A 27,014-nucleotide genomic window follows, 5' to 3' on the forward strand; every position below is an offset into this window, starting at 1 on the left:
TCAGAGGCAACCAATGTCTGCTTTTTATTACATTATTTAGATACGGAATCCATGACCAAAGAAACAAATTAGCATTCATTTATACAAATTTGCTGAAACCAGCCTCAAAAGCTTATCCTAGAATCATAGAACAGTTTGGGTTGGAAGGGACCTTCAAAGGCTGCAGTATAATGCACTTTAAATCAGTGCACTGCAAAGTTGTGAACTCAGCAGGGTAAGGTAAGGATCGTTGTACTGGAGTGTACTGAAAGGGAGCCCAGTCCTTGGTAAGCTTTTGCTTTTATAAGAGATGAGTAAACAGACTACAGGAGTCCTCAGCTACAGCTGTCGTAGAGCCACCACAGTATCTCTCTCATCTGCATACACACTGTTACCTGCAGAAAATTCTTACACCTTAGAGTAGTCGTCCTAGTTCACCCTATTTGTGTGAACAAGGCTTTTGTGAACCTGCTCCCTCCTTTTTTTTTTTTTTTTAAGTAAAACATTGATCTCATGGCTTAATAGACTTTCAGCTAGAAAGCAGATTGTTACAAAAAAGTCTTAATGTAGCATATGTAAACAGTAACAATGTAAATATCACATTTCCTCTCCTCAGAGACCCACCCTTCATTTTTGTCTCTTCTTATTCATATATTCATTCACCATAATTCTATCTATTCGTTCATCTATAATTCTGTAACTGCCCAGCAGGTTATCAAACATATTTTCTTTCATTACAATTATGCATGTACCCTAAATGTCCTTAAAACCAGAAAGTGTAACAAAGCATTCATTTAGTCATTGTTATTATTCAAGATTTCAGTGGATATTTGTTTTCATTGAAAACAGGAGTCATCACATAAACCACAAATTATTAATTCCCTTTCTGATCAACTGTTACAGAACAGCTAAGGAATTTATTACAAGGATTAATTTACAAATGCAGGCACTTGGATCTGTGGTCATCTTCAATGTCCTCAATGCCCTTCAACCCCAAAGTACATTTGAAAAATGTCAGCACATCCTTTTTCTTCTAAAAAATGATATAGCTGCCCCAAATCCATATGATTTCCTCTGGCACCATGTGCATCAAAAGATTTTTCTTCCAAAGTGGAAAACTTTCTATGTTTCTGAATGTCAGCATGTCCTCCACCTTCCAAAGAAACATCTTCTCTGTGACGAATGAGAATTCTTTTCCACGTTAATCTTTTCACTCTGAAAGCAATTGGAGAAATACGAATGTATAAAATAAAGACTGTTTTAAAAAACACCATGACATAGCTATTATCTCAAAAGCCAATAAATTCCATTTGTACATATATGTTCACAGAGCTAATGGTTCCCTAGCTGCTCATAGAAAAACTACTCACACATAAACGCTCCTATACGCAGGAGCTTGTTTATGTGTATACTTCCCCAGGATTCAAAAGCCTTAATGCTATGCCTCACAAAATAATTGATGATGATGTGGTTTCAATTACAGTGCTCAGAAACATAAATGCTGGGAGCAGAATAAAACACAAATGTAAAGCGATATAACAGCACACATATCTAACACAACTGGGGTGCTGCAGCCCATTGCTATACAAGTGAAACACAGAGGAAAATGAAACAGAAAGAAATGTGCACCATGCGGTACCTGTAGCTTTAACTGCTGTAACCAACAGCACACTGGATATTCAGAGTTGTAAATACATTAGAATAAACAAAAATACTTTGCAGACTCCTACAGGTTGGAAAGTGGTTGGATTTCCCACCTTCTAGTTACATGAACAATATAAAAAAATGTAATATTTTGACTACTGATGGCATTTAAGTACTAAGAAAAACCAACCTTGACCAGAATTCTTCACAACTAGTTTGTAGACCTTCTACACAAACAACACCTGGTTTCCCTGGCATGCAAAAACCTGACAGAGAGAGTTCCTTGGCCCAGTCAATAATATTCTTTCTTTTTTGCTTGTTGTAAATGTGATGACTATAGATCCACAATCGAGTGAACGTGATGTCTTCTGACTGCACAGCATTTGATGTTGTCACTGAGGAAGATGAAAGTTCTTTGTCAATGTAAGCAGCTGCATGGTCTTTAACCCATTCCCTTGCACTCAACATGCAGGGCTCACCACTGCAGTTTTGCATCAAATACGTTTTCAGATCAGAGTTCAGGTGAATCTGCTGAGATCGGCTTAATAATGATGACCTAAAAAAAATATAAATGCACTTGTAATATGCTTAAAATGTAATGGTTTTCAAGCAGTTTTACTTCAAGCTGCCAAAACATCAGGCCATATTTAGATGGTATGCACTTGCTATTGATAATTAAAGTCATATTAGTTATGAAAAGGTCTTAATTAGTATTTAATTGGTGTGCTAGTTCTTGAGTTCATACGTAGTATTACCAATCTGTAAATTAAAATCAAGAAAAAGGTACTTGAAATGTAAGTATGGTAGCTGAACAAACTTCCTGTAACATGTGAGGCCATTTCTTTAAACAGAAACATTTGAATAAAAAAAACAAAACAAAACAAAACTAGAGAAGCCTGGGAGTAACAGAATTTTGACAAGGGAAGAATAAGACCATTGACTAACTTTTCATTTCTTTAGTTAGTGTTAAGCCTTGTCAAAATGGACAACAGTCTGTCTTCTTGAGCATGAGACCTATGAACAGTATCTACATGTAACCCCTCTGCTCAGAAGTTGGCACTCCTCCATGCTTGTCCTATCTTTCTCATTTATTTGCTGAGGACACCTCAGAAATCACAACCTTGGAGACTTGTTTTACTTCAAGACTCTAGTCCATCTGGCTTAATTTCACAGTAAAATATCAAAAAAAACCTGCTTTTTCTTATTATAACTGTATTTATGTAGTACATGATAGCTTCTAGATGTTTTTATTAGCAGTACTTTTAATGCCATACCTCACAGTAATTTCTGGTAGAACAGTTGGATATTTTAACGGTAAGGCACACGTCATAGAGAATTCCACCTAAAAACAAATGAGCAAATGTTCAGTTCAAGTAAACCCTAAAATCCCTTAGGATAAAAAAAAAACAGAAAAAAAGGTGTTTACAATACCATAGAAGCATTAGAGATCTCTGGCTTTACATTCAGTATAAACTGAACTTTTGAAGATGGCATCTCTGCAGATTCATTTTCAACATAGTGCTTTAGTTCTGCCACAGCCAGCTGGTCAGTCACAATGAACTCATCCTCATAAGGAAACATGCTCGAGAGTAAATCTAATTCCGAAATTTGTATCTCAGCTTCTTCTTGGTTAGCCATTCCTGTTGTTTCCTAGGCATAGAAGAAATTAGGGAAGAAAAACAGGGTTTGAATAAGGGACAAAGTTCGGTAACTACCCCACGTAAATTATATTAACCCTTATCATAGAATCATTTTGGTTGGAAGAGGCCCTTAAGGTCATAAAGTCCAACCATAACCTAACTCTGGCACTAAACCATGTCCCTAAGAACCTCATCTACATGTCTTTTAAACACCTCCAGGGATGGTGACTCCACCACTTCCCTGGGCAGGCTGTTCCAATGCCTGACAACTCTTTCCATGAAGAAGTTTTTCCTAATATCCAATCTAAAACTCCTCCGGCACAACTTGAAGCCATTTCCTCTTGTCCTGTCACTTGCTACCTGGGAGAAGAGACCAACTCCCTCCATGCTACAACCTCCTTTCAGGTAATTGCAGAGAGTGATAAGGTCTCCCCTCAGTCTCCTTTTCTCCATGCTAAACAGCTCCAGTTCCCTCAGCCACTCTTCATCAGACTTGTGCTCCAAGCCCCTCACCAGCCTTATAACCAAGCTCATCAAAACCGGCTCATATATGCTGGGCAGTCCAGAGGATGAAGATACTTCGTGACAGTCCATGTGTTTTCAATTGATCTGCGAGGGGACAGGACACGGTGCTGTCACCGAGTAAACTTCTCTCTCGCAGGGCTGCACGCCTGGGGCGCAGCAGCCGCTGCCGCTTTGCCGGCCGCGAAGGTGGAAACCCCACTCCCCCGCCGAGCAAGCCAGGCTCCGGCCGGAGGCAGCTCCCGGCACCGGGTGCCCACCGGCACCGCCACTGGACGCAGGGGGCGGCACGAAGTACGGGCGCATGCGCGGCCAAGTCCTCACCCTCGTTCCCCTCACCATGCCCCTCCCCCAGCCGTGTGCTCACGGCCCCACAATGCAACGCGCCGGAAGCGCGCATGGCGGCCGGTGACTGTTGTCCAGCCGCTTGGGGATGAGGTGAAGTTGCTGGGCTGCCCCGAGACGGAGCCATGTGCCGCCAAGCTATTCGCCCCGCGGCAGCGGCAGGTGAGGAATGAAAGCCCCCGGTTCGGCTGTCGCGCTCCTACCGCTGCGGCCGCCCTCCTTACCCTGGCCCGTGACTCACTCCTCTGCTGCTCCACACTCTCTGTTCCGGCCGGACGCCTGGCTTTTCTTATTGGCTGTAGCGCCTGTCAGTGAAGGTGCGGGAGGCGGGTGTGGGCCAATCGGAAGCAGGCGAGGCGGTGCAGCGCCGGGGAGTGCGCGGCGGCAGGGCCGCGGCGGCGCCGGGGAACACGTGGGCGGCCCGACCCTACCTGTGGGACGGGCTGAGTGGGGCGGCCCGAGGGGCGACGGAGGGACGAACCGAGCGCCCAGCCGTCTGTGCCGAGTCCCCGGGGCGCACCTGCTCCCTGACGCTGACCTCGGGACGGGGAGTGCCGGCTCCCCGCTGGTGACAGGTGGCCGACGGGGCCTGGCGCGGTGTTTTCCCAGGCGCGTGTCTCTGGGGGCATTTTCCCCAGTACTCCGTGCGACGCAGGTGCAGTTTGGGTCGTTTCGAGACCCCTCTTTCAAACAAAAAAAAAAGCCGTCGCTGTATCACTTTAGTTATTGGGCTCTGTAGCGCGTTTCTTCATGTAGGCTGTTGTGTGGAAGAGTCTGGTGAAGGGCCCGTCAGACAAGTCTGCCCGGAGACAGTGTGAGTTAAACCAAGAGCTACAGGTGTTTGTGCTGTCCCGTCTTCCTGGCAAGAGCAAAGTCAGTTTGGAAAGGATTTTAAGGGTTTAGAGTTGTTCATGCAAGATCAAATGTTGCAGCTCTTTGCGGAAAAATGTATGGTAGAGGGAGTTTGTTGGATGAACTGTCATTTCTTTTTCTGAACAAAGTGCTAAGTTGCAAAAGATGATAATTCTATTTTTAATGAAGTGGCTGTCATTTAATAATTGGGTAATCTTTCCAAAAAGAGATGCTTTGAAAACGTTTTGGAGACAAAAAGCCCTCAGTGGATATCATGTCTAAACTCTTCCTAGCTTAGTTTCTCTCTGATTCTCTTGGGCCAGCTTCGTTTTCTGTCTGTGACAGCTCCAAGCAGGCAGCTGTTCTCTATGGCTGGTGTGTTGCTGAGTATGAGCTGAGAAGTGGTTTTGACAGGGCGGATGTTATAAGTCAGATTTGGTGCTATTTCAACGTGTTTATGTGACGGGTGGACAGCCGGGTTAGGCCAGCCTGCAAAGACTGCAGAGATTTGATTTTGAACCGTTTTAGCTTTCATGTTTTCACAGTATAGCATATATTGATTTTTAGGTTTACCTGAGCTTTTTGAATGACCTTTTGTGAGAGAAGACACAGGGCCTTACAGGGGCTACAGACTACAGGTTACAAATGTCCTGCCATGTGTGCAGTAGCCAACTTTTTGAAGGCAAGCACTTGGCTTAGGACTCTGTACTGGCAGATGACCCTTGTCTAGAACAGTCTACATATATACCAAATAACAGACCCCATCTGAATTATTTGCTTGGTATGTAGGGAAGGCAACGATAAATCTCACCCAGTGAAGAAACTGAAAAATTGGAGCTCCTATTGTCTATATATTTTCAAATATGTTGGAGTATTTGCCTGTGTCAGACTTCATCAAGTCTACAGGAATTTGCAGTAAAGTGAAAAATTGTAACTGCAAAGAAGTTGAAGATTTAATTGGGGCAAATCCAATTTTTTTGAGGTAAAATCTCTGTGTTATTAGATAGTTAAAGTCCAAGTCCTAGAATTGTATAGGATTTTTGGTGCTTGACTTTCCCATCTTGTTCTTTTGTGCAATCTTTTTTTATTTAAGGTTTTAAATCATTTGGTATTTATAATTCACACAGTGATCTTGCCTCTACAACAGATGCAAATGTTTTGTGTTAAAGTATAAATAATTTTCTTTTGAAAATGTAAAATTAAAACAAGTTAATTCATCTCAAGGGGCATCTTGGCCATAGAAATAATTTATTGTTCAGCAGTGAACCAGTAAACCAAAAATCTACTTTCTAATTTAGTGTTTTTCTTTGCTAGGTCACTGTTCCATGTAAGAAAAATTACAGACTACAAATATGGGAAAGAAACGGATCAAAGGCAAAACTGCACAGTCTGATGAGTCTCTGGATACGCTGGGTATGTCTCCTCAGAGAAGTGTGTGGTCATAATGTTTCTTTTAACCTCATAGAGGTCTCGAAAACTCATTAACATTAGAAGGCCTTTACACTAGTCACTGGCTTTGAAGTTGCATTTACAAAGTGTGGGTTTGTATAATTGAAATGGAAGTCTACCAAGAAACATTAGTGTCACTACTTTTCTAGGTACGCTAGAAAATAATAATAATCCCATCTTGAAAACTAGGATTTTTTGCTTTTCAAGAAGCTCAGACACACAGTTCTTTACTCCTACACAGATCATATTGAATTGTATAAAATTCCTCAGAACATAAAGTATTTGTAGAGTCAGCTGCTTACTTGTCATAGGTTTAAGTAACATTTTCGTAATGAAGAATTTTTTGCAGAAGATTCTTGTTTCGGCAAAAAAAGTTGGGATTAAAATATTTCTGTGAAACCATTTGTCTTTACACTAGTAACTAACTTGGTACTGACCCTGGACACCTCAGCTTTCTAGTCATAGTGCTTTTTTGGTTAAAACTTCTTTCTCTTCCTTGCCTTCTATTCCTTTAGAGGAAATCCCAAATTGTTAATGTTCTCCTTCTAGCTGTACTGGATCTCACCCCCATGTTGATGTTTTATTTGTTGTCTTCTTTACCCTGGTTATTCTAGCTCTTGTTTTTGCTTGTTCTGTGAAGTATTCTTTTCTACCACCTTGTCTCTCAGGTCACAGACTATGTCTTGCCCACATTTTTTGTTGATCCCGACTGTAGGAATGAGTTGAGCTGTGCTAATTTAGCTGGGAGAGATAGCACTTACAGTTTTAGGCACAAGGCTCAGTGCAGTGGCCTGTTGTCCTGGTCTTGTAGTAGCTTCTCTGTCCTATGGCTTTTTAGCTTCCTTTTTTTTTTTTTTGTTTCTTCCCTGGAGTCAGGATCAATGTCAAAGTTAAAATGTTTTTCATTTTTTATTTGGAAGAACTTGAATCAATTTACACATATACATTGTCTGTCAATCACAAATTTCTCTGTACATGACTTAAGCTTACGGGCAGCTTCTCTTCACTCAAGTGACAGTGTAACCAACAGCTTTAAAAATTAAACAAAGAAGAAATAAGATAATTAAATGTGTGTTAGTAGCTCTTAACAACAGATGCCTGTTCTCAGTGTAACTGTTCTTAGCAGAGTTTGATTAAATAGAATTCACACTAGGCCCAGAAGATGCAACTCCAAGTAGGGTGTCATATTATAGTGCAAAGTGATAATGGTATAGAATCACAGAACAGTTTGGGTTGGAAGGGACCGTAAAGATCATCTAGTTCCAAACCCTCTGCCATGGGCAGGGACACCTTCCATTAGACCAGGTTGCTCAAATCCCCATCCAGCCTGGACTTGAACACTTCCAGGGACTGGGCATCCACAGCTTCTCTGGGCAACTTTTTCCAGTGCCTCACCACCACCTTCATGGTGAAGAATTTCTTCCTTATATCTAATCTAAATCTACCCTTTTTGCAGTTTATAGCCATTATCCCGTGTCCTATCACTACATGCCCTTGTAAAATGTCCCTCTCCAGCTTTCTTGTTAGCCCCCTTTAGGTACTGGAAGGCTGCTCTGTGATCTTCCTGGAGCCTTCTGTTCTCGAGGCTGAACAACCGCAACTCTCTCAGGCTGTCCTCATAGAAGGACTCAAAGCTTAAGCCTTCTGATCACCTTCGTGGCCTCCTCTGGACTTGCTCTAACAGGTTCACATCCTTCTGATTTTGGAGGCCCCAGAAATGGACAGAGTAGTGCAGGTGGGGTCTCACCAGGGCAGAGCAGAAGGGGAGAATCACCTCCCTTGACCTGCTGGTCATGCTACTTCTGATATAGCCCAGGATACAGTTGGCTTTCTGAGCTGCAAACACACATTGCCAGGTCGTGTTGAGTTTCTCGATCTGTTCTGTGCCCAGCCAGAATTTGTGCTTGGGATTGCCCTGACTCACGTGCAGGACCTTGCACTTGGCCTTGTTGAACTTCATGAGATTTACACAGTCCCCGCTCTTCAAGCCTGTCAAGGTCTCTCTGGATGGTATCCCTTCCCTCCAGCATGTTGGCTACACCACACAGCGTGGTGCCACCAGCAAACTTGCTGAGGGTGCTCTCGGTCCCCATGTCCACGTTGCTGACAAAGATGTTAAACAGCGCTTGTGCCAATACTGACCCCTGGGGAACGCCACTTGTCACTAGTTTCCAGATACACATCAATCCATTGATCACAACTCTGAGTGCAACCATCCAGCCAATTCCTTATCCATCAAATCCATGTCTCTCCCATTTAGAGACAAGTGTGTTATGCGCAACAGTGTCAGATGCTTTGCAGAAGTACAGATAGGTGACATGATTTGCTTTTCTCTTGTTCACCAATGCTGTAACCCTGTTGTAGGTGGCCACCAAGCTTGGTCAAGCATGATTTGCCCTTAGGGAAGCCATGTTGACTGTCACCAGTCACCTGATTTTCCATGTGCCTTAGCGTAGTTTACAGGAGAATCTGCTCCATGATCTTGTTGTGCACAGAGGTGAGATAGGCTGGCCTGTAGTTCCCCAGGTTTTCTTTTTTTTTCGATTTGGAAAATGGGGGCTATAGGTAGGGTGGTTGTGTTATTCTTCTTTACCATAGTCTTCTACATAGTTTCAGTAAAGCAGCTCAGCTGGAAGCGTAACCTCCATAATTTCCACTTTCATAGGCCAGCCAGGTGCTGGGAAGCATGGCACTGGGCTGTGGCTGCTCCCTGGCAGGTTGGGAATCATAATGCCACAATAATAGAAGCCCACAGCCTGACACAGTAGGTAGGTTTGTACCCAAAGGTTTTGTCAGCTCCTCTGACTAGATGTAGATTTGAGTGATACTTTTTTTTTCTTAATTTATTTTATTCTTTTAGTTATGCAGTAGTTTAGGATGCATCAACAATATCCCCAGACTGTGAGCAGTGACAACAAAGGCTTTTTTCTGATACATCTGCTGAATTGTCAATGTTTCTTTGGCTCTAGAAAGGCTATCCTAGCTTCTGAATTGCTGCCTCTGTCTTTGAAGTTTAGAGACATTTGCACTTGCTATGATACCAACATCCATCTTGTGCTTTTTATTTTGTAGAACCTGTGTGCAAACATATTCGTAAAGGATTGGAGCAAGGTCATCTGAAAAAGGCACTACTGAATGTGGTGGAATGGCATGTTTGTCAGGACTGCAAGGCAGATAATAAGACAGAAGAGAAATCTGAGGAGGAGACCGATGAAAGCCCTTCAATATGGTTATGTTTAAAATGTGGCCACAGGGTATCTTGTGTTTTGTTGTTAACTTGTCTTAATATCTTTCAGTGCCTCATAATACAGTGGGAAAAAAAAGGTTCTAGTTAAACTCTTTATTTTTAAAGGTGGTGCTACATAAATGATTTGACATACTTTAGTGTGATTAAAAATGTCTGCTCTGAATTGCAAATGAAGTACTTAGAAGCTTGGCACAAAAGCATTTAGCAGACTTAAGGCTAAGTCACCATCTTGAGGACTTATTTTCCTAGAAAGTCCAAATTATTTTGCTAAGAAAATTTCAATTAATGCTTCTAATTTGTGATTTTTTTTTTTTTTTTGCAATAAGATCTTGTGCTAGCATTACTTTATTTCACTTAGAACTCTGCATGCTGAAGTGGTTTATGGTTTTGTTCTGTATTGTTCTCCAAGTTGTTCAAACCAGAATTCGTAAATTAGGTGTTCAGTCCCTGAGCAACTTTATCGTTATTCTGCACCCAGTAAGTTACTTCTCTTTCTGCAGAAATAAGTGTTTTGAAGTAGAGAACCATCTGTTCATCTTAATTAGTTTAACATAATTAATCAGTTTTTATTTTAATACTTTTTTTGTACTCTGACTTTATATATGTTTCATTGATAGTCAACTGGATTTTGTGACGCTTCTGGTTATCAACATTATAGGGCTGTGGCAGAAATTCTCCAGAAGGCCATGCTTTAAAGCATTATACAACACCAAGATCAGATCCCCATTGTTTGGTTCTCAGTTTGGACAACTGGAGTGTGTGGTGAGTTTGTCAGGCAACAGTTATAAGACATATCTAGAGGGTAACAGAGGCTGACAGAGAATTTGTTTTCTTCTCTTTGTGATTTCTAGGGCTTCTCTGTAGAAATTATTAAAGCATTTCCACACACAAAGTTCCCACAGTCTTTGCTGAGATTTGCTGAATAAATTTTACCTGTAAAATATATAACTAGAAAATGTTCATAATTGAAGTTGAAATTGACCAACTAATATATGCTGTTGACTTCATATTTTACTGCTTTTGCTGAGGCTACTGACATGTAGAAATGTATGTCATTATGTAGCTCTAAATCTTAACTTCCATCCTCGGGGAAGCTACTTTCTGATGCGCAGTTAGTGACAAAATTAATTACTTTAATTTTCCCAATAAATATGACTTATTACTATATATATAGTTAAGCAGCACAGCAGTAGACTTACACAATGCTACTGCATCGCTGAATACAAATTCCATCTGCTTGGTAGTATTTCCTTCTCTTAAAAGGAATTCTGAAAGGAATATTCTCAAAACTAATAGCTTGTTACTATATAAGGAGGAACTTCGATTTTTCCAAACTGTGCCGTACAGAAATACTGTGCCTTACATAAGGAGTTTTCATTTTGCTTTGTAATCTTTTTTTTTTTACTTGTCATTATGTTAATTTTATAAAACATTATATCTTGATCATATTTAGCACTCTTATATGCAGCGATCAGTATTTTTATTGAACTCTAGAATGGAAATGGACTTTAATAGCATTTTTACTAATGAACTAGTGAACTTATTTTTGGAGAATTTAAACAAGTTTCAAAATGGTTATTTTAAATAGCTTTATTTTCTCAGTTGTAAAACTTAAATAGTTTGCAAATCAAAGTACTTGAAAATGAGAGGAAATTGTCCAAGCAAGACATTTTGCTTCCATCTGTAATTTCTTAGTTGTACAAACTTGCACAAGAAATTATTCAGAAGTTTATATATTGGGTATAAATTATTTTTTTAAATCAAACCTACAATCAAGAACTGTATTTCACAGTGGGCTTGGTACATAAAAGCAGAAACCTTTTTTATCAGAATTTATTAATGCTATGAATGCATGAATAGATCTCTTTGTAGTGTGCATGCAAATGTAGTTGAAATTGGAGTTGAATAGTACCTGTAAATGATTAAAAGAAAAGGTGTTGAACATGGAGAGAAGGGGGAGAGTTCAAATACGTCATTTAGTTCTACTCTTCTGGCATTACAACAATTGCTATTGTACATGTTTTTAGTACTGGTATGACTTACCTGTTGAATCTAGTTAATGTTTTTCCTTCACTGGTCAAATAACCATCATTGAAAAAACCTTATTTCCAATCCTTTGATTCCTTCAAGTCTTCCTATAAAATTTTTTGATGAGTGAAAGGTTATGATAAAAATTGCCCATGGAAGTAACTGTCCTTCATTAATCCAGCAGTGAGAATGCCTGTTTTTATAATTAATCAGACAGACAATAAACGCCTACTCAGGGATCCAAAGGTTGAGCCATTTTTTTCAATGAGACGTGAAGAAACATGAAAATTGCAGCTAATTCCAGGGATGCTAGAGATTTAGGGAAGCACTTTGTTGCAGACTTCTGCTACTTTTTATATCAGAAAATAGAGTCTGACTTATAGTAATCCTGAAATCTGCTAAATGCATTTGTGCCTAAGAACTGCAATGAATGTGTTTCAAAGTGCAGAAGTATTTGCATTCTCTTCAGTACCTTTTGTCACCTCTTTGAAGAGGTGATTGGGCAGAACTATGAAATCGGATTTTCCAGCTCTCCTGCTGAATGTCTTCCAGTAGAACTGTACTCTTACTTTAAGCTTTGTCACTGGAGCTTCTCTCACAATTTTGTTTAAAATGGATTAGTGACCTAACCACACACTTCTTTGATTATAAAGAGTCAAATAGATAGGTCTCAGTAACAGAAGAGCAAATAAAAGTGTGCAGGACTAATGGACGATGCTGATTTGTTTCTTATCTAGTTTAAATGTAATGAAGTACTTGCTTGGCTAGAATACTCAGAATATTTTTCCATGCTATAACATTCTAAGTCATGTCCTTTAGGGTGTGGTATCTTAGTTTTTAGATTTCAGCGAAATTTTCCCTGCATTTATTTTTTTGCAGGCTAGGTTTATAAGCACATCTTTTAAGGATCCAATTTATATTTATAAATCGCAGCCTCCAGTCACTGAAACAATTTAGTAAAGATAATTTTTAAACTTATTTTGTTGAGCAGAAATACATAGAACTCTTCTCTAGGACTTCTGAATCTTAAAATGAATCTCATAATTTTTAACTTTATGTAACGAATTGCATCAAACTAGCAAATAGTTTAGGATTTTTTAACAATAGAAAAAATAGAATTAATTGTTTTTCTTTTTGGGGGGCGGAGACAGGTGCTACATATGTGATAATGAAGTCTTCTATAACACTTCAACCCGATTGGGTCAGACTGTGGATTATGTTAGAAAACAAGTTTGTGCTGACTCATCACGTACAGGTAAGTAACTGTAGTACAGGTAGAGTAAATCAGAAAGGCCCTTAAATATAGGAGACAGTACAGTAAATCAAGAGCATACACTAAATTAGATTTAACTTTTGAAGCACCCTAAGGTAAATCAGGAAAAAAAAAAAAAAGAGGAAATTAGCTTTTTCTTTGTCAGAATTCTGCTAGCGTAAGTAACATCCTAGCCCATGGACCTAATCAGACCAGGATTTTGCTCAGTGTCCCCAAAACTTTTACAGACTAGAAACATATGAATAGAAGAAAAAAATTACTATTTTTATGTGATTTTTTTTTTTTTAAGTGTGATGTTTGATTATTCTGTAAGAAATTGACTTTCAGTACTTAGTTCTGTGTTTATTCATCAGCACTGCTCAGTCCATCTTGAGATCTGAAGGAAAACTGTCATTGCTTAAGGAGAATTCGATTTCCTTTTTTTAAAAGTACTTTTGTAGGTATTTGTGAATTTATCAGCTGTTGCAGCAGATTTCCTAATGGAAGGAGTATACAAGAGGATTTATCTGCTGGGTCTGTACATTTAGTATAGGTAGCTGGAGTGCATTCAGAACTCTCTAAAATAATGTGTTCATCCTGTAGTCTTGTCTGCAAAATGTAGTTGTTTAAAGGGAAACAAACCCAGCAAAACCCCCAGTTTCCACAACGACAAAACTGGTTTTGAACAAGCCGTTTCCACTAGCAAACTTGGAAAAATTTGCGTATCAGAATAAATGCTGTAACTCACAGCTTTGAAAAATTCCAACACCATCCTATCCTTGGGTGAAATCACAGCCGCCTTGGGAAGCAGATCACAACCATCCAGCAGTGCCAAGTGGCTGTCTCTGACTATTTCTTCAAGAAGCAGTTGAAGTTTTCCCACAAGGACCAGAATCTTTGAGTGGTTTTCATCAGTCTTTACCAGATACATAGTTTCTCTACATCTAATATTTGAACTTCGTATCAGCTGTTAGAATTTTCTTCTCAGGTTTGAACTACAAAATGGACAAATACCTGGGTGCAGTTGCAGCCTGTTTCAAGTGTTCCATCTGTTGTTGTCCATTCATGGTTTCTTGTCCCTCTGCGAAGACTGTATTGCTTCATTTCCTTCCTTTCTCTGAGCTGGCATTACTTAAAGTTAATCTTGGCTCCCAGCCCTATTTATCAGAAACTTTATCAATAGTAGACTGCCAAACTGGCAGAACCAGTGTGGATGTTATTATGAAAATTACCTGGAAATCCCATATGGTTTTATTGAACAGGTCATTGAAATTTTGAGCTATACACCAAAGTAGTTTTTGAGAAAAATGTGTCTTGAGAAATATAAACTTCCCAGTTTCATCTGTTTAGGTTTGTGACATGAACATGAGAATGCTTTGGCAGTGAGAGTCCTGTGCATTTCATCTCAGACAATAGTGCCATGTCAAAAGGGACATTATCTCAGATGCCATCTTGCATAAAGCTCTAGATTTTGCAACAGGACTGAAATTTCAGATAATGCATGCAGAGACTGTTAGCTTGAATGACTTGTGGGCCAAGTGGCATGTTTAAATTGTATGCTTATCTGAAATGGCATTTCAGGGGTTTCTTGAAAATCTTTTTTGTTTGTTTTTGTTTCTTTTTAAACTTCTGTTACTTAGGCAGTTTAAGAACCTAAGCCAGTAGTGTTACATTTGTGCAATTGCGTAATTAATTATCATATGTTTAAGTTCTAAACATTGTAAATTGCTGCTGCCTGTAACTTTTTCCTATCCCATTTTCTCCTACTGGCTTAATATGTGGTATGATTTTTTTACTCTTTCGGTAGAAAAACAACAAGAGAACAAAGAATTAGAAAACAAGAAAGTAGAAAAAGACAGCAAAAATGAGCAAGAAAAAGAAATCTCGCTTAAAGAAGAGAATTCTCGTTCAAGTGCTGACTTGGAAGTGACTGTGAAAGGACTTAGTAACTTGGGGAATACATGTTTCTTTAATGCAGTGATGCAGGTATGGTAGTTATTGCTGCTCTTAATTTATTTTTTTCAATAGCAAGAGGAAAAAAAACAACAAAACCCCAAAACAACAAACAAAACACAAAAACCCACAACAATAACCCACAACAACCCCACTCCCAGTATTGTACAATGTCACATTTGGAATGTGATTTTTATCTGCCAAGAATGATAAGTTCATTCTAAAAACAGTGACTTGTCCCAGAGAAATATGAAGAAATGGAGCTGCAGGTTGAGACTTACTCTAAGGGAAGATATAGCAAACTGCCCTGACTTTGAGGGACAGCATCTTTCACTGATATAGATTAAGCACGCCAACTTCCTAGTTTAGTAAAAAAAAATAAAGTAGTCGGGCTCATCACCCTTAGTGACTTCTTAGAATGTATGAGATTAGTATACGAAGACCATGGGTGTTTACTGAAACAAAAATGTCTCAGCAACAAGAAATCAAATAAAAGTAAATATTAACAGATTGACCATATTGCATTTCCATCTTGTTTGTCTTGCTCAGCTCAGAAGTGTTTGGATAGAATAAACTTGCTCTTCCATGTGTATTTAAAATCGCCTGTAATCTCGTGCTCTTTGGCTCTTGATACTGAAGCTTTACTCAAACAAAATTCCCATTGTACTTGCAGATTTTATTAAAACATTTGATTTTATTGTGTTTATCATGTTTTAAAACAAGCAAATATGCACTCTGAATTTTACCTTTTGATTTTAGAAACAGACACTAGTAAATAGACTGTTGAAAGATCAGTCTGTAGAAGAAAAGTACATTCAGGGTTTCTGCAATCTGAAGCAGTATGTATAGAGGACACTTGGAAGTCCCATTATCTATATGGAATGTACTTTTAAATGCTGTTAGAATTTCTTGAGTGGTAGTTACCACTCCAGTTCTGTGTTTGGAAAAAATAAATTGCTGCTAATTTGGTTGCTACAAATTCCGTGACTAGTGGAACTCATCTGTCTTTTGTCTTGTTCCCCAGTTACCAATCTTTTTCCTTTATGTTCTGCAGAATTTATCACAAACTCCAGTCCTGAAGGAGCTGCTTAAAGAAGCTAAAATGCCTGGCACAACAGTTAAAATCGAGTCACCCGAGTTATTCATGGTATATATGCTTCGACCTCCATGGTGTTTCTCCCCACCTTCCAATCTGTTAAAGAAACAAGCAGTCCTCGTCTCTGGATTTTAAAGTTGTTTCAGCTAAATGCTAACAAGATTGAGTTGTAAGATCAGTGGGAACTTTGCTGTTGACTCACATAGGGCTGCTTCTGAAGTCCGCAGAGGTCTTTCAAAGTGAAAGAGCAGTGATTTTAATAAAGTATTAGTATTTACATTATTAATAAGTTATTTAAAGGCTGAAAATGTGTAACTTTTGCTATAGCATCACTTTTCTAAATGCAAAATAGGAAACTAGAGGATATCTACAGAGCTGACTTAAATAATGCGCCTATCATTACAGTTAGGAATTTGATAGGAAAGAAGGGTTGTGCATTTTAAGATACTGTGGTATTTTCCTAATAAAAGCAAGAAATCCAGAGTTGCAACTAAATAATAATTAATGAATGATTCTTAGCCCACTGTTTTGGTATTGTCTCATGGGAAACCATGTGTTGATTGTTTTTGTCAGGTTAACTTATTGCCATTTTGGAATTTTGTGTGTGCTAGTTTATAACGACGTTTTCAAGACCTGCAGTGTTTAGATAAGGAAAAACTTACTCCAGAGTCACCAAATTAAGGCAAAACAATTTTATTGCTTGTTTTCCTTTCTTTTTTTTTTTTTTTTTTTAACAGGAACCCCAGCTGATAAAACTGGATCAGCCAGGTCCTTTGACATTAGCCATGTATCAGTTCCTGACAGAAATGCAAGAGACAAAAAAAGGGGTAGTTACTCCTAAGGAACTTTTTGCTCAGGTTTGTAAAAAGTGAGTATCTATACAACTGCATCTCATAGTGGGTGTGAAAAAAATTGTTAGTTGTTTAAAAATAAGATCAGTTTTCTCCCTTTTTTTTCGAGCTCATATCACAGCATATAAAATTTATATAATAGTTAACAAGTTTAGAAAGGAGATAAAGAGCAAAATATAAATGAAATAAAATGTAAGCTATTCAGTGATATATCCTGATTAGATAACTTCATATCTTTAGAAAATACCATCTTAGACAGTTACTGCTTTTATATACATACACACTTGAGATGGTCCTTTTGTGTCTGGTATGAATTATTTTTACTTTGTCTATCTCTAAGTTTAGTTACACCTTGCAATTATTGTTTCATTTAACAGAGCAATACGATTTAAAGGCTACCAGCAGCAAGACAGCCATGAACTGCTTCGTTACTTACTTGACGGAATGAGAGCGGAAGAAATCCAAGTGAGTGCTAATTTCATAGTTGTGCACAGGTTTCTTCTTCACACCCCAGACCAAGATTTTTCCCCCTGCTGAGGGCAGAAAGAACGTTCTTTCTGCAAGTCGACCCCTGTGGAGCGGTTCGTGCTGCCCATAGGTGAGCAACAGAGCTGTAGAACTGGGCAGCCTCTAAGCAATGGGGTTGTGAAGGAGCAACCACAGGTACTACTATTTTCATTTAACAAAACTATTCAAAAAGAGAAGTTTGTAGCCTATATCTCTTACATATATTGTACATGTCATTTAGGTTTCTCAGGTAATGATATTGCATCTCTTTCTGGAAAGCAGCGTGCTGATGATTCTCTGTACTTTTCTAATGAAATCAAATAGAAAGGTTCAATTTTATTTGCTCTAAAGGTCCTTGGTTAATTCAACACTTCTAATATAAATGTCTGTTGACCTTTAGAAATAGATTGACTTGTCCAAAACTACTACAGAAAATGTGGGTTTGGAGTATGTGTAGTGACCCTAAAGAATGTCCTTTTTGTCTTAATTTCTGAAATGCCTAGGAACTCACTTATGGAAATTTCCCAATTTTAATTTGGGAAAGTATTTAGTGTTCAGACTGATTTTCTTACATACTACTTGCAACATTATGGTTGCAAGCTTGTTTCTCGGTTGGTTATTTTTTTTAATATCTGCAGGAATTATTTTGTGTCTCTGCAGGCATTTGTGTTTGTATTGATTCTCTCAGTTGGCAAATATTCAACTTTTCCCACCATCTGAAACATTTTGTAAAATGAACTAGTTAGTTGAAATAACGTAGGAAATTTTATAGTCTGTATTTGTTTTAAAAATTTTAGCAAATAAGTGTTGGAATACTGAAGGCGCTGACTGACTCTAACAAACAAAATGAAGAAGAACTTAAAAAGAAAATTAAAGGTAAAATACATGTTGTGATAAAGTCTTCTGTTTCATCAAACACTAACAGTATCAAATAAAAAAGCTACCTGTTTAATTGTGCAACTTCATACCATCTCCTGAATATGTGTGTATCTAGATGATAATGCTCAATAATGTTAGTCTATTTATTTAAATGTCTTACTGAACTTGGCGTTTCCTTCTTGACAGTATAAGACAGAGTTGATTCTGTAGACACTATACATTAAAATGTGTTTGGGTGGTGTCTAATCATTCTAATATTATGCAAGAAGTTAAAATATTAGCATGTGAATGTAAAGATTTATTCAGTCCTAATAGTCCATTGCTACTTAAGAGTGGTATTTAAAAAAAAGACAGTGAACAGAAGACTTTTTAAACTTTTCAGCATGAGTTAGGTTTGGAGATGAAGGCAAGTTTAAAGACAGGCTATGTGCTACACTGAAAATATGAATTGAAGAAATTTGGTTTGTTTCTAGGGCACCCATAAAGACAAAAGTTGGTGCTTGGTTTTTAGGTTCAGGCAGCTGTTTAAGTCCTGAGAGAAAAAAGCAACTCTTACTGGGGTGCAGTACTTCTGAGGAAAGAGGAAAATGTGTTAGAGTTGAGAAAGCAGTAAAGATCTTGGTTCAATCAAACTATCTTCTGCAAATGCGTTTTCACCCCCATTCCTTTGATACACTAAATAAATTTAATTTAAGAATCTTGCTGTACTTCCCGAGGAAAGTAGAACAGGCCAGCATGTTCCATCATAGATCTCACATACTGTATTCTCTTCGTTTTTTGTTTGGTATGCCATAACTAAATTGATTGCCAGTATATTATATGTAATGTTATTAACTTTACTATATACTTTGTCAATTCTCAGAATATGAAAAGAAAAAGGGAATACAAAGTTTCGTAGATCGACTCTTTGGTGGAGAATTAACCAGTACGATTATGTGTGAGGAATGCAGAACTGTAAGTAAACTGCCTGCTTTGAATAGCCCAGGGTATAATTTTATGTAATCTGCAAGAGAATCTTTAAGTAATTATATGTAGAAATAAGTGAAATTGGAGAGGTTTGCTTCAGTTAGTACACTTCTAAGAGTTGATTAGCTGCATGCTTTTCAAAGAGGGACGTGGTTTGGCTGAAATCTTTCTTCCCTTATGTTATAAAGCTAATCTTTCAGTCCCTTTCCAGAAGAAGAGGTCAGGAATAGCAAGCTGCCTCTGCCAGAAGAATTTGCGCACAGATTCCTGATCAACACCTTCCAGTGCTATAAGTTGTAGAGGGGATGAATTGTTCTGCTAGTGGCAGTACACTGCCGGGGGCCCTTTTTCGTCAGATGATGAGGTCTTTCCCTTTCCTACGCTGGAATGACTGTGGGATTGTCAGGAGAACAGTTAAGCACAAAGGCACTATTGGGATAATGCATCCTGAGAAGTAATTAAGGGTATTAGTGTGGGGGCTAGCAGATGAATGTTGTGAGAGATTGCAGATTACAATCTCATAGGCCCCAAGTTTGGTTCTCACATTCCAGGCCATTAGGAATCTGAAATGTGTAAAAGCATTTCTTGCTTATATCTGTGGTAACGACTGCTTGATTGTGGTCATGGATAGCTGTTTGTGAAGGTAGATAGGCTGTGTTTTATATTTATATGCACAAGTGAAAGCACACGTTGAATGCAAACAAGGCTACATACAGATAAGCCTATTGAGAGCAAGCCCACCACTTCCAAACAAAATTAAATTGGACTCTAAAATGTTCGTTTAAAGGTATCCTTGGTCCATGAGTCTTTCCTTGATTTGTCACTTCCTGTACTAGAGGATCAGGTAAGAAACTGTACATTTGCTTTTTTGGCTTATTTTTTGTTTCCTTATATGAAATCAACTTTGTTATATAATCACTAGGAAATGAATTTATACATCTTTCTAAATGTCTCTTTTAAAAGTTAAAATTATAAATTTGCCCAGAAAGAGAATAAGATTTTAATGGGAGTCATTCCTGAACATTGTGGCTCATGAACTGTCTATGGAAAATCACTGATAGTCTGTTGGTGATCTTGCTGCTTTGTCAGTAAACATTTCTAATGGAGAGGTTAGTTTAGGGAATAATGTAGTATGTTCCAGTGTTGTCTCACTTGTAGAAGACTGAGTTGCAAAGAGCAATGTTTCCCAGTTCATCTTCACTGTTGTAAAACCAAAGGGTAGTATGTGAATACTTATTTGGTCAATTTTGATTTATGTAATTGCTCTTAGACACTCAAAATCCTTGATTTGCTTTGTGTTTCATGTTGATAATCTGTATGAGTAATATTTCAGATAGGTTATGTAGCATTACTTACACAAAAGCTAATTAGTAAGTATTGAAATGAAACTGCCCAACCAAAGGGATCATATGTCTTCTACAATGAACAAATTTCATTTTAGCAGAAGCAAACAAATTCTGTGACAGGCAGTTCAACTGAAAAACTCTTCAGTTGTGTAAAACGTTACTCTTCAGTGCACTTCATGAGATCTACATCTGTTAGAACCAAAGGTAAAGTTGTCCCTTTATGGATTCAGAATTTGGCCCTTGATAGCCTTTTGCATACTGTTTAATTCTGCAAGTTGTCATTTCATGTGGACTTCCTCTGGAGTGAGACACCTCTCTTGTAAATGTTAGGGTGGCATAAATGAGTTAGTTGTATGTTACAGTCACTTAAATGTTGTATCTTGAGCTGAAAACTCAGATAACATCTCATCTTTACAGTCTTATTTGGTGTACTATTTTGTTATTCAGGATAGTAATACCTCTACTTCTCTGGTTGATTTGTGGCTTTTTTTTTTTTTTGTAGAAAGTAAAAATTACAAATGAGAGAAACTTTAAAAAAAGCAAAGAAAAGGAATCAGAAGATGAAGAAGATAAAAACAATGATTGTTATCTTAAGCAGAGAGATGAGCCCCCTGGTACAAGTAAGCACCTTCAGAAAAAAGCAAAGAAACAGGCCAAAAAGCAAGCCAAGGTTGGTTTTAATAAGTATTTCATTTTTATTAATGAAAGTGCTTGCAACTTGTGGTAAAACATTCTTTTTGCTTCCTCGATTTAGGTGGAGGATAAGGAGACAGCTTAGAATTTCTCCTCACTCAAATGCACAACTGGGAAGTCAACTGTAATTTCTTAAAAGCAAAGATCTAGATTCATATTCTGTTAAGAGTTGCTGTGCTAGGAATAAGCTAATATCCAGAGGAATGTGAAATTTATGTTGCCTGTCTGAAATAGCATTAATTTGTGTCAGACAACTGTTCTCCAGTCATTAATTCACAGGCCATTAGAATACAAACATAAGAAAAGATCAGGACGATATAAAGGGAATAATTATTTGTATTTTGAAGATACTCCATGACAAGTAACAGTGGCAACTACATCTGAGTGAGGATAAACTCAGTATTGGTTGAACTGATCACAGATTATTCTCTCCTCTCCTGCCTGTTGCAGCTATAGCATGCTACAAAAATTTTGTTAAAAGAAATGGTAAGAAATGTGAAATATCATTTAAACTTGCTTTGCTTTTTGAATTCATATACACTATTTATTCCAATTCACAGAGCCAGCGCCGCCAGCAAAAACTTCAAGGAAAGGTGCTTCACTTGACAGATATCTGTGCAACTCAACAGGCAGAAAAAGATACCGAGTATAACCAAGAATCAGAGACAGAAATCAACTCTGAAACTCTTGATATGAAGCAAGAAGAGGAATCATCAAATGATTGCAAAGATAACTGCTTAACTCAAAAAGACTTGAGTATACAGGGAAGTAGTACAGAAGTTCAGAGCGCGCATGAAAATACAGGAAAGTCAGAACAAGAGTGTGTAGAAGATGAGTCTCCTGTGGATCTCCCTATGGAAAGCTTAGATTCTCCTATAACAATTGTCAATGGACTTGACAACCTATCTTTGAAAGATGAGGAGGATGAAAATGAAGATGAAGAAGAACTTGCTACCGACTTTTCAAAACTACACTTGGGTGCCAGTGCTGAATCTGATATAAGTACTTTAGATGAACTTCCAGCTGTTCCTGTCAAGACATGTGAAGTATCATCTGAAGATCCAGAAACAGCATTTTGTACTCTTGCAAACAGGGAAGAACTGAACCTGGAAGAAGGTTCAGTCCATCACTGTTTGTATCAATTTACCCGCAATGAAAAACTTACTGAGACCAATAAACTACTCTGTGATGTATGTACACAAAGATGTAATGGACCAAAGAACAACGTAAAAAGTATGAAAAATTATATTTTCAAAGAAAACTTCAAATATGTCCCTATCTGCTACTTGGGTGGGTAAGGTGGGGGGGAATGTCCCTAAAATGGTATTCGTATAATTTGAATCAGTTGAACTAGTATTCAGTGGGGAGGTTATGAGAATCCACAGATTAATGCAAGTAAGTTTGTGTGGAACGGTAGGCTCAGAAGCTTGTGTACAGAATACTGCAGGACTGAAAAGGAAGAGTGAGCAAAGAGGAGTGGCTTTGAGTTTGGGGGGAAGGGGAAAGGCATTTCCATCTAAAAATTCATTATGTGGATGAATGTAGGGAGTGACAGGTGACTTTTCCATTCTTTCCTCAGATGAGAAAATTTTGCTGTAACAGTCATAGGGAAATCATGTTGGTGTTTGCTCAAAAGGCCAAGATAAGCTTCATGCAATTTCTGATTATGAGAGTAGTGGAGAACAAGCAAGAATTCATCCTGCTTGTGCTGATGCTGCTCAGACATGATGTGAGGAGTTGCTTCTGTGATATGGGATCTGCAAGGTGGCAGCTGTTGTACAGTTCATCATGTTAAAGGGGAATTGTTCTAAGTAGTGAAAATAAATAAGTTATTGTTTTAACGTTTATGTAAAAGTTAATCAATGGTGGCTTTTCTTTTCTGCAGGTGAAAATAAGTGTATTTATACTAATGCCAAAAAGCAGATGCTAATCTCTCTTGCTCCTCCTATTTTAACTCTTCACTTAAAGAGGTTTCAGCAGGTAAGTGCCAGACTGATACTGCAAGAACGTGTATGTATATAGTATCAGTTTAATATGTACATGTGCACATAGTACTAGCTTAATTTAGAAGTAATGTTAGCATATTTTCATTTCCAATAAGCCTGTTGTGTTTTGGTGGGGTTTTTTGTGTTGTGTTTTGTTTTGTTTTTCCAAGGTTTGGAAGGCATTGGTGTTCAGGGTTAGCTTTTGTGATCTTTGAGGAGTTGGGGTGTGTTTTCCTGTAATAAAATTTCATTAGTTATCTGGAAAACACTGTTTTATGAGCCATTTGCAATATATCCCCTCACTATGTGTTATAGCTCACTGTTTTAAGCAGTATCTTAGCATTAATTGTTTCCTGCTAGTACATCAGTTTATGGACTCTTACATTTCAGTACAGATAGACAGGATCCCTTACTAGAAAAATGTAACAAATCAGGCAATAGAATTGGAAAAGATGGGACTCTGAGCCTTACTGAGGGAAGAAGAGAAGACTCAATGGAGGTCAATGCAACTTAAGTCTTATTTATAGACACCAAGTAAAGTGGCTTACCTTTTCTCCAAGTTGTAGGAAAAAAATTAATTTAGGGCTTTAGCTTTTCAAGAAAGAAAGAGGAAAGGAATGGGGATGGCAAGAACTATTGCCTCTTCTAAATTTAAACAGTTCGGTATTTTGGTCAAAATACTTGAAAAATAAGGGAGGTAACTTTAAGTAGATGAAAAGCAATTCCACAGTGAAAATGGAAATGTGTAGCCTGGTCCAAGAGACTATAACATGATTGGGGAAATAATATTTGTCATCTTCTCCTTTTGTTTTTTTTTTTCCAGTTTGATACTGGAAGATTATTTGAATAAGGTGGAAGTAGAAGTTGTTACATCAGTTTTGACAGTATAAAATTAGATCCTCAGGCATACTACAGTATCTGGGAAGCAAGAGATGTCTTCATAGTTACATGTGTACATACAGCTGATTTTTTTTTCTCCTTTTGGTACCATTAAGTTACCATAAGAGTGAGTTGAAGAGCCGTCTTAATTTGTGCTCCCGTGCAGTATGTGGGGACAAGGAGGTAATGCTGGGCAATCTTGAGCATTGGAGGAACAAAAAGTTGCTTTTTCCCAATTTTGTGTAATGTTAAACTAATTTAGTATCATTGAAACATTAACCTGAAACACTTAGTAACTAAGCATGCTTTTAATGTGCTACACTTTAACATTATGGGGTTTTCCTCTACTTTGTTTAAGGCTGGATTTAATCTACGAAAAGTTAACAGGCATATCAAGTTTCCAGAAGTGATAGACCTGGCTCCTTTCTGTACAACTAAATGTAAAGTAAGTAGGAAAACAATCAGATTCTCCTTTCCCATGTTCTAATGTGCTTTCACAATTAAACTGCTTAGCAGAATCTTTGTAGAACACTTGCCAAGCTTCAGTTATTTTGTGTGATAATGAACGTTTATTTACAAGTGCAACTTGTGTACTTCCACTGATCGTAGTGGTAGTGCTTGCATGAATCTGTAACCAGCTGCCCTTTCAGCAGCAAACAGATCAAAGCAAAGCGAAGAGTTTACATTCGAGCCTTGTTTACAACTCAATACCTGACTGTCCTGTCCCACCAGGTGAAATAAGGGATGAGTTAGCTCTGAATACACTGTGATACAAAGTGATGACAGTCACCCAAAAGATTCAATTCAATCACGAATTTACTAAAAACACTTAGTGGAATTACAGCAAATAAATAGTGACTTGGAAAAAGTTGGTAACTGTGTCATAAACTTAGCAAGACTTCAAAACTCACACGATATTACTCTTACATGCCCAGAGTAAAGTTAGAAAGAAAGGGAGAGAGGAACAAGAGAGAGATAGGTTGAGAGATCAGAAAAAGAGGTAAGATCTCACCACTCCATTGTTCTCTGTAGCTGTCTTGGTGGTGGGTGCGCAACTTTGTTAATGCTGCGCAGTGCACGCACATACACACACACAAAACACAGCCTAAAAAGTGTCCCAAGTGAGGAAGTTCTATAACCCAGTCCATTTGCACGTGAGATGGGGGACGGGTGGTTTGTCTCCTCCCTCGGCGCGCTCTTCACGCTCATTAAGAAAATTGTTCCAGAAATGACTTGGTAGTTGAAAAATTAGAGCAATGGTCACAGTGCTGACCAGAAGCGAGTTATTTTGTCTGTTTTAGGAGTAGCTGGCAATTTGTGATTTTTTTTTCCTAGCAGTTGATTGTCCACCAGATGACCCATCTTGGTCATTCCAATTAACTATGAGACCTTGGTAGACTTCCAACACTGTTGTTAAAAAATTTATGCCTCCGTTTGTCAAAGACCTCAAGAAGAAAATATAAAATGTCTGTCTTCACAGCCACCTATCTTTTCCTGTGAAAAGTTGCAAAAAACAGCTGTTTAAGGCATAACACATACTGTTAAATGAGTCCTTTGTTTTGCAAAGGATGGAGGGGGGGCACTTCAAGGCCATCACACTGACTGTCATACCTAAACTTTTGCTTTTATAGAACGTGCCTGAAGGAAATACAAAAGTACTGTACTCTCTTTATGGAGTTGTTGAACATAGCGGAACAATGAGATCTGGGCACTACACTGCTTATGCTAAAATGAGAAGTATGAACAACCATCTCTCTGATCTTGTCCTTCGAGGACAGTGTCCTCAAGGTAAATAATTAGAAATATTTTACGAATTATTTCTTACCATAGAACAGTAACACGATTGATTGCTTCAATTCTTTGTAATAACTTTTACTCTGAAATTCTTCCTTTCACAGCTTTAGAAACTGAACCAGTAAAAGGACAGTGGTTCCACATCAGCGATACCCATGTGCAAGCTGTGTCTGCATCGAAAGTGCTGAGCTCGCAAGCCTATCTCCTTTTCTATGAGCGACTGCTGTAACTCGTCTGAGAAGCCGCCTTGTGTGTGCAGCCGTCTTCAGGTGGTCTGAAAGAAGGCAGAGACTTGCACATCACCTTGTTAACTGTTGCAGCCACTGTATCCAACTACGGGAATATACTTTGTGCTTCTTAGACACACTGACAAGTGGTTAACTTATACTTTTTCCAGTGTTTTCTCTACTTTTAAATAAAAGTATTTTCAGAGTTACAGCTTTGAGGTTCTATTGAGTAATTTGTGTTGGCACAGACGAGTGACCTCTACTTTTAGTTTCCTGCAAGTGCTATACATCTTAGTCAGCAAATCTTTCACTTGGAAGGGACCAGCTGTAATTTTGAACTGTAGTTATCTCGGCCATCATCTGTTCCACATGTATTTTACAACTGGGTTCTGAGCATAAGAAGCTGTTTCTTCCTGCACATCTTAGAGCTGAGACAAATCCAGCATCAGGCCTCTTTCCATTGTTGGTTTATGTCCAATAGAGGAGCCCTCACTTTCCAAACTCTCTAGGAATTCTTATGCTAGTAGTTTGGCAAGCCTGAGAGCTCAGACTGTTATCCTGTTTGCTGTGGGCTGCTCCAGCTTTGATTTTTGATGCTGGACGGGTGAAAAAAAAACAAGTCTCACAGTGATGTGTAAGTTCTCCACAGGCTAGGCCTCACATAAATAAAATCTTGGCTTCTCCATGCTAGAGCAGCAGCTGCTTACATTCAGTGCATTTTTCACAACAAACTTGCTAAGAAAATGGGAGTCTTACGTATTCTTGTTATCCTCACAGTCAGCAGCAGTTGTGCAGCTGACTATATCGGTATGCCAATCCTTCTGAAAACTTGCTGACCTTATTTTTCAGCTACAGCAGCAACTGACTATAAAGCTGGCAT

At 38.4% G+C, this 27,014-nt stretch overlaps 3 protein-coding genes across 8 annotated transcripts in view; 1 reads left to right on the forward strand and 2 right to left on the reverse strand.

Moving 5' to 3' along the window:
* Window positions 1-4,426, reverse strand: RWDD2B (RWD domain containing 2B). 5 transcript variants are annotated; one of them, XM_065862628.2, is made up of 6 exons: window positions 3,777-4,087; window positions 3,055-3,273; window positions 2,898-2,965; window positions 2,103-2,179; window positions 1,814-2,018; window positions 1-1,194 (listed from the first exon to the last, which is right to left on the reverse strand). In XM_065862628.2, exons 1-6 carry the CDS (start codon window positions 3,855-3,857, stop codon window positions 957-959), a joined length of 888 nt encoding a protein of 295 aa, XP_065718700.1. In that variant the 5' UTR covers window positions 3,858-4,087; the 3' UTR covers window positions 1-956. The 5 variants fall into 5 exon arrangements, with proteins under 5 accessions (XP_065718700.1, XP_065718701.1, XP_071666373.1 ...); XM_065862629.2 differs by lacking the exon at window positions 3,777-4,087 and adding an exon at window positions 4,355-4,426 and having other exon boundaries at window positions 1,814-2,179; XM_071810272.1 differs by lacking the exon at window positions 3,777-4,087 and adding an exon at window positions 4,372-4,395 and having other exon boundaries at window positions 1,814-2,179.
* Window positions 1-27,014, reverse strand: part of CCT8 (chaperonin containing TCP1 subunit 8) — a 56,846-nt gene that overhangs the window by 17,245 nt on the left and 12,587 nt on the right. The gene's annotated exons all lie outside the window — the stretch shown is intronic.
* Window positions 4,143-26,345, forward strand: USP16 (ubiquitin specific peptidase 16). 2 transcript variants are annotated; one of them, XM_065862622.2, is made up of 18 exons: window positions 4,143-4,292; window positions 6,297-6,395; window positions 9,504-9,685; window positions 10,337-10,440; window positions 12,858-12,961; window positions 14,766-14,944; window positions 15,966-16,058; window positions 16,745-16,875; window positions 17,236-17,323; window positions 18,163-18,241; window positions 19,107-19,198; window positions 19,998-20,054; window positions 21,059-21,226; window positions 21,810-22,482; window positions 23,135-23,229; window positions 24,472-24,558; window positions 25,745-25,901; window positions 26,012-26,345. In XM_065862622.2, exons 2-18 carry the CDS (start codon window positions 6,335-6,337, stop codon window positions 26,134-26,136), a joined length of 2,475 nt encoding a protein of 824 aa, XP_065718694.1. In that variant the 5' UTR covers window positions 4,143-4,292; window positions 6,297-6,334; the 3' UTR covers window positions 26,137-26,345. The 2 variants fall into 2 exon arrangements, with proteins under 2 accessions (XP_065718694.1, XP_065718695.1); XM_065862623.2 differs by lacking the exon at window positions 4,143-4,292 and adding an exon at window positions 4,546-4,944.

This window comes from Patagioenas fasciata, chromosome 1 (assembly GCF_037038585.1).
Source record: "Patagioenas fasciata isolate bPatFas1 chromosome 1, bPatFas1.hap1, whole genome shotgun sequence".
NCBI classification, from domain to species: domain Eukaryota; kingdom Metazoa; phylum Chordata; class Aves; order Columbiformes; family Columbidae; genus Patagioenas; species Patagioenas fasciata.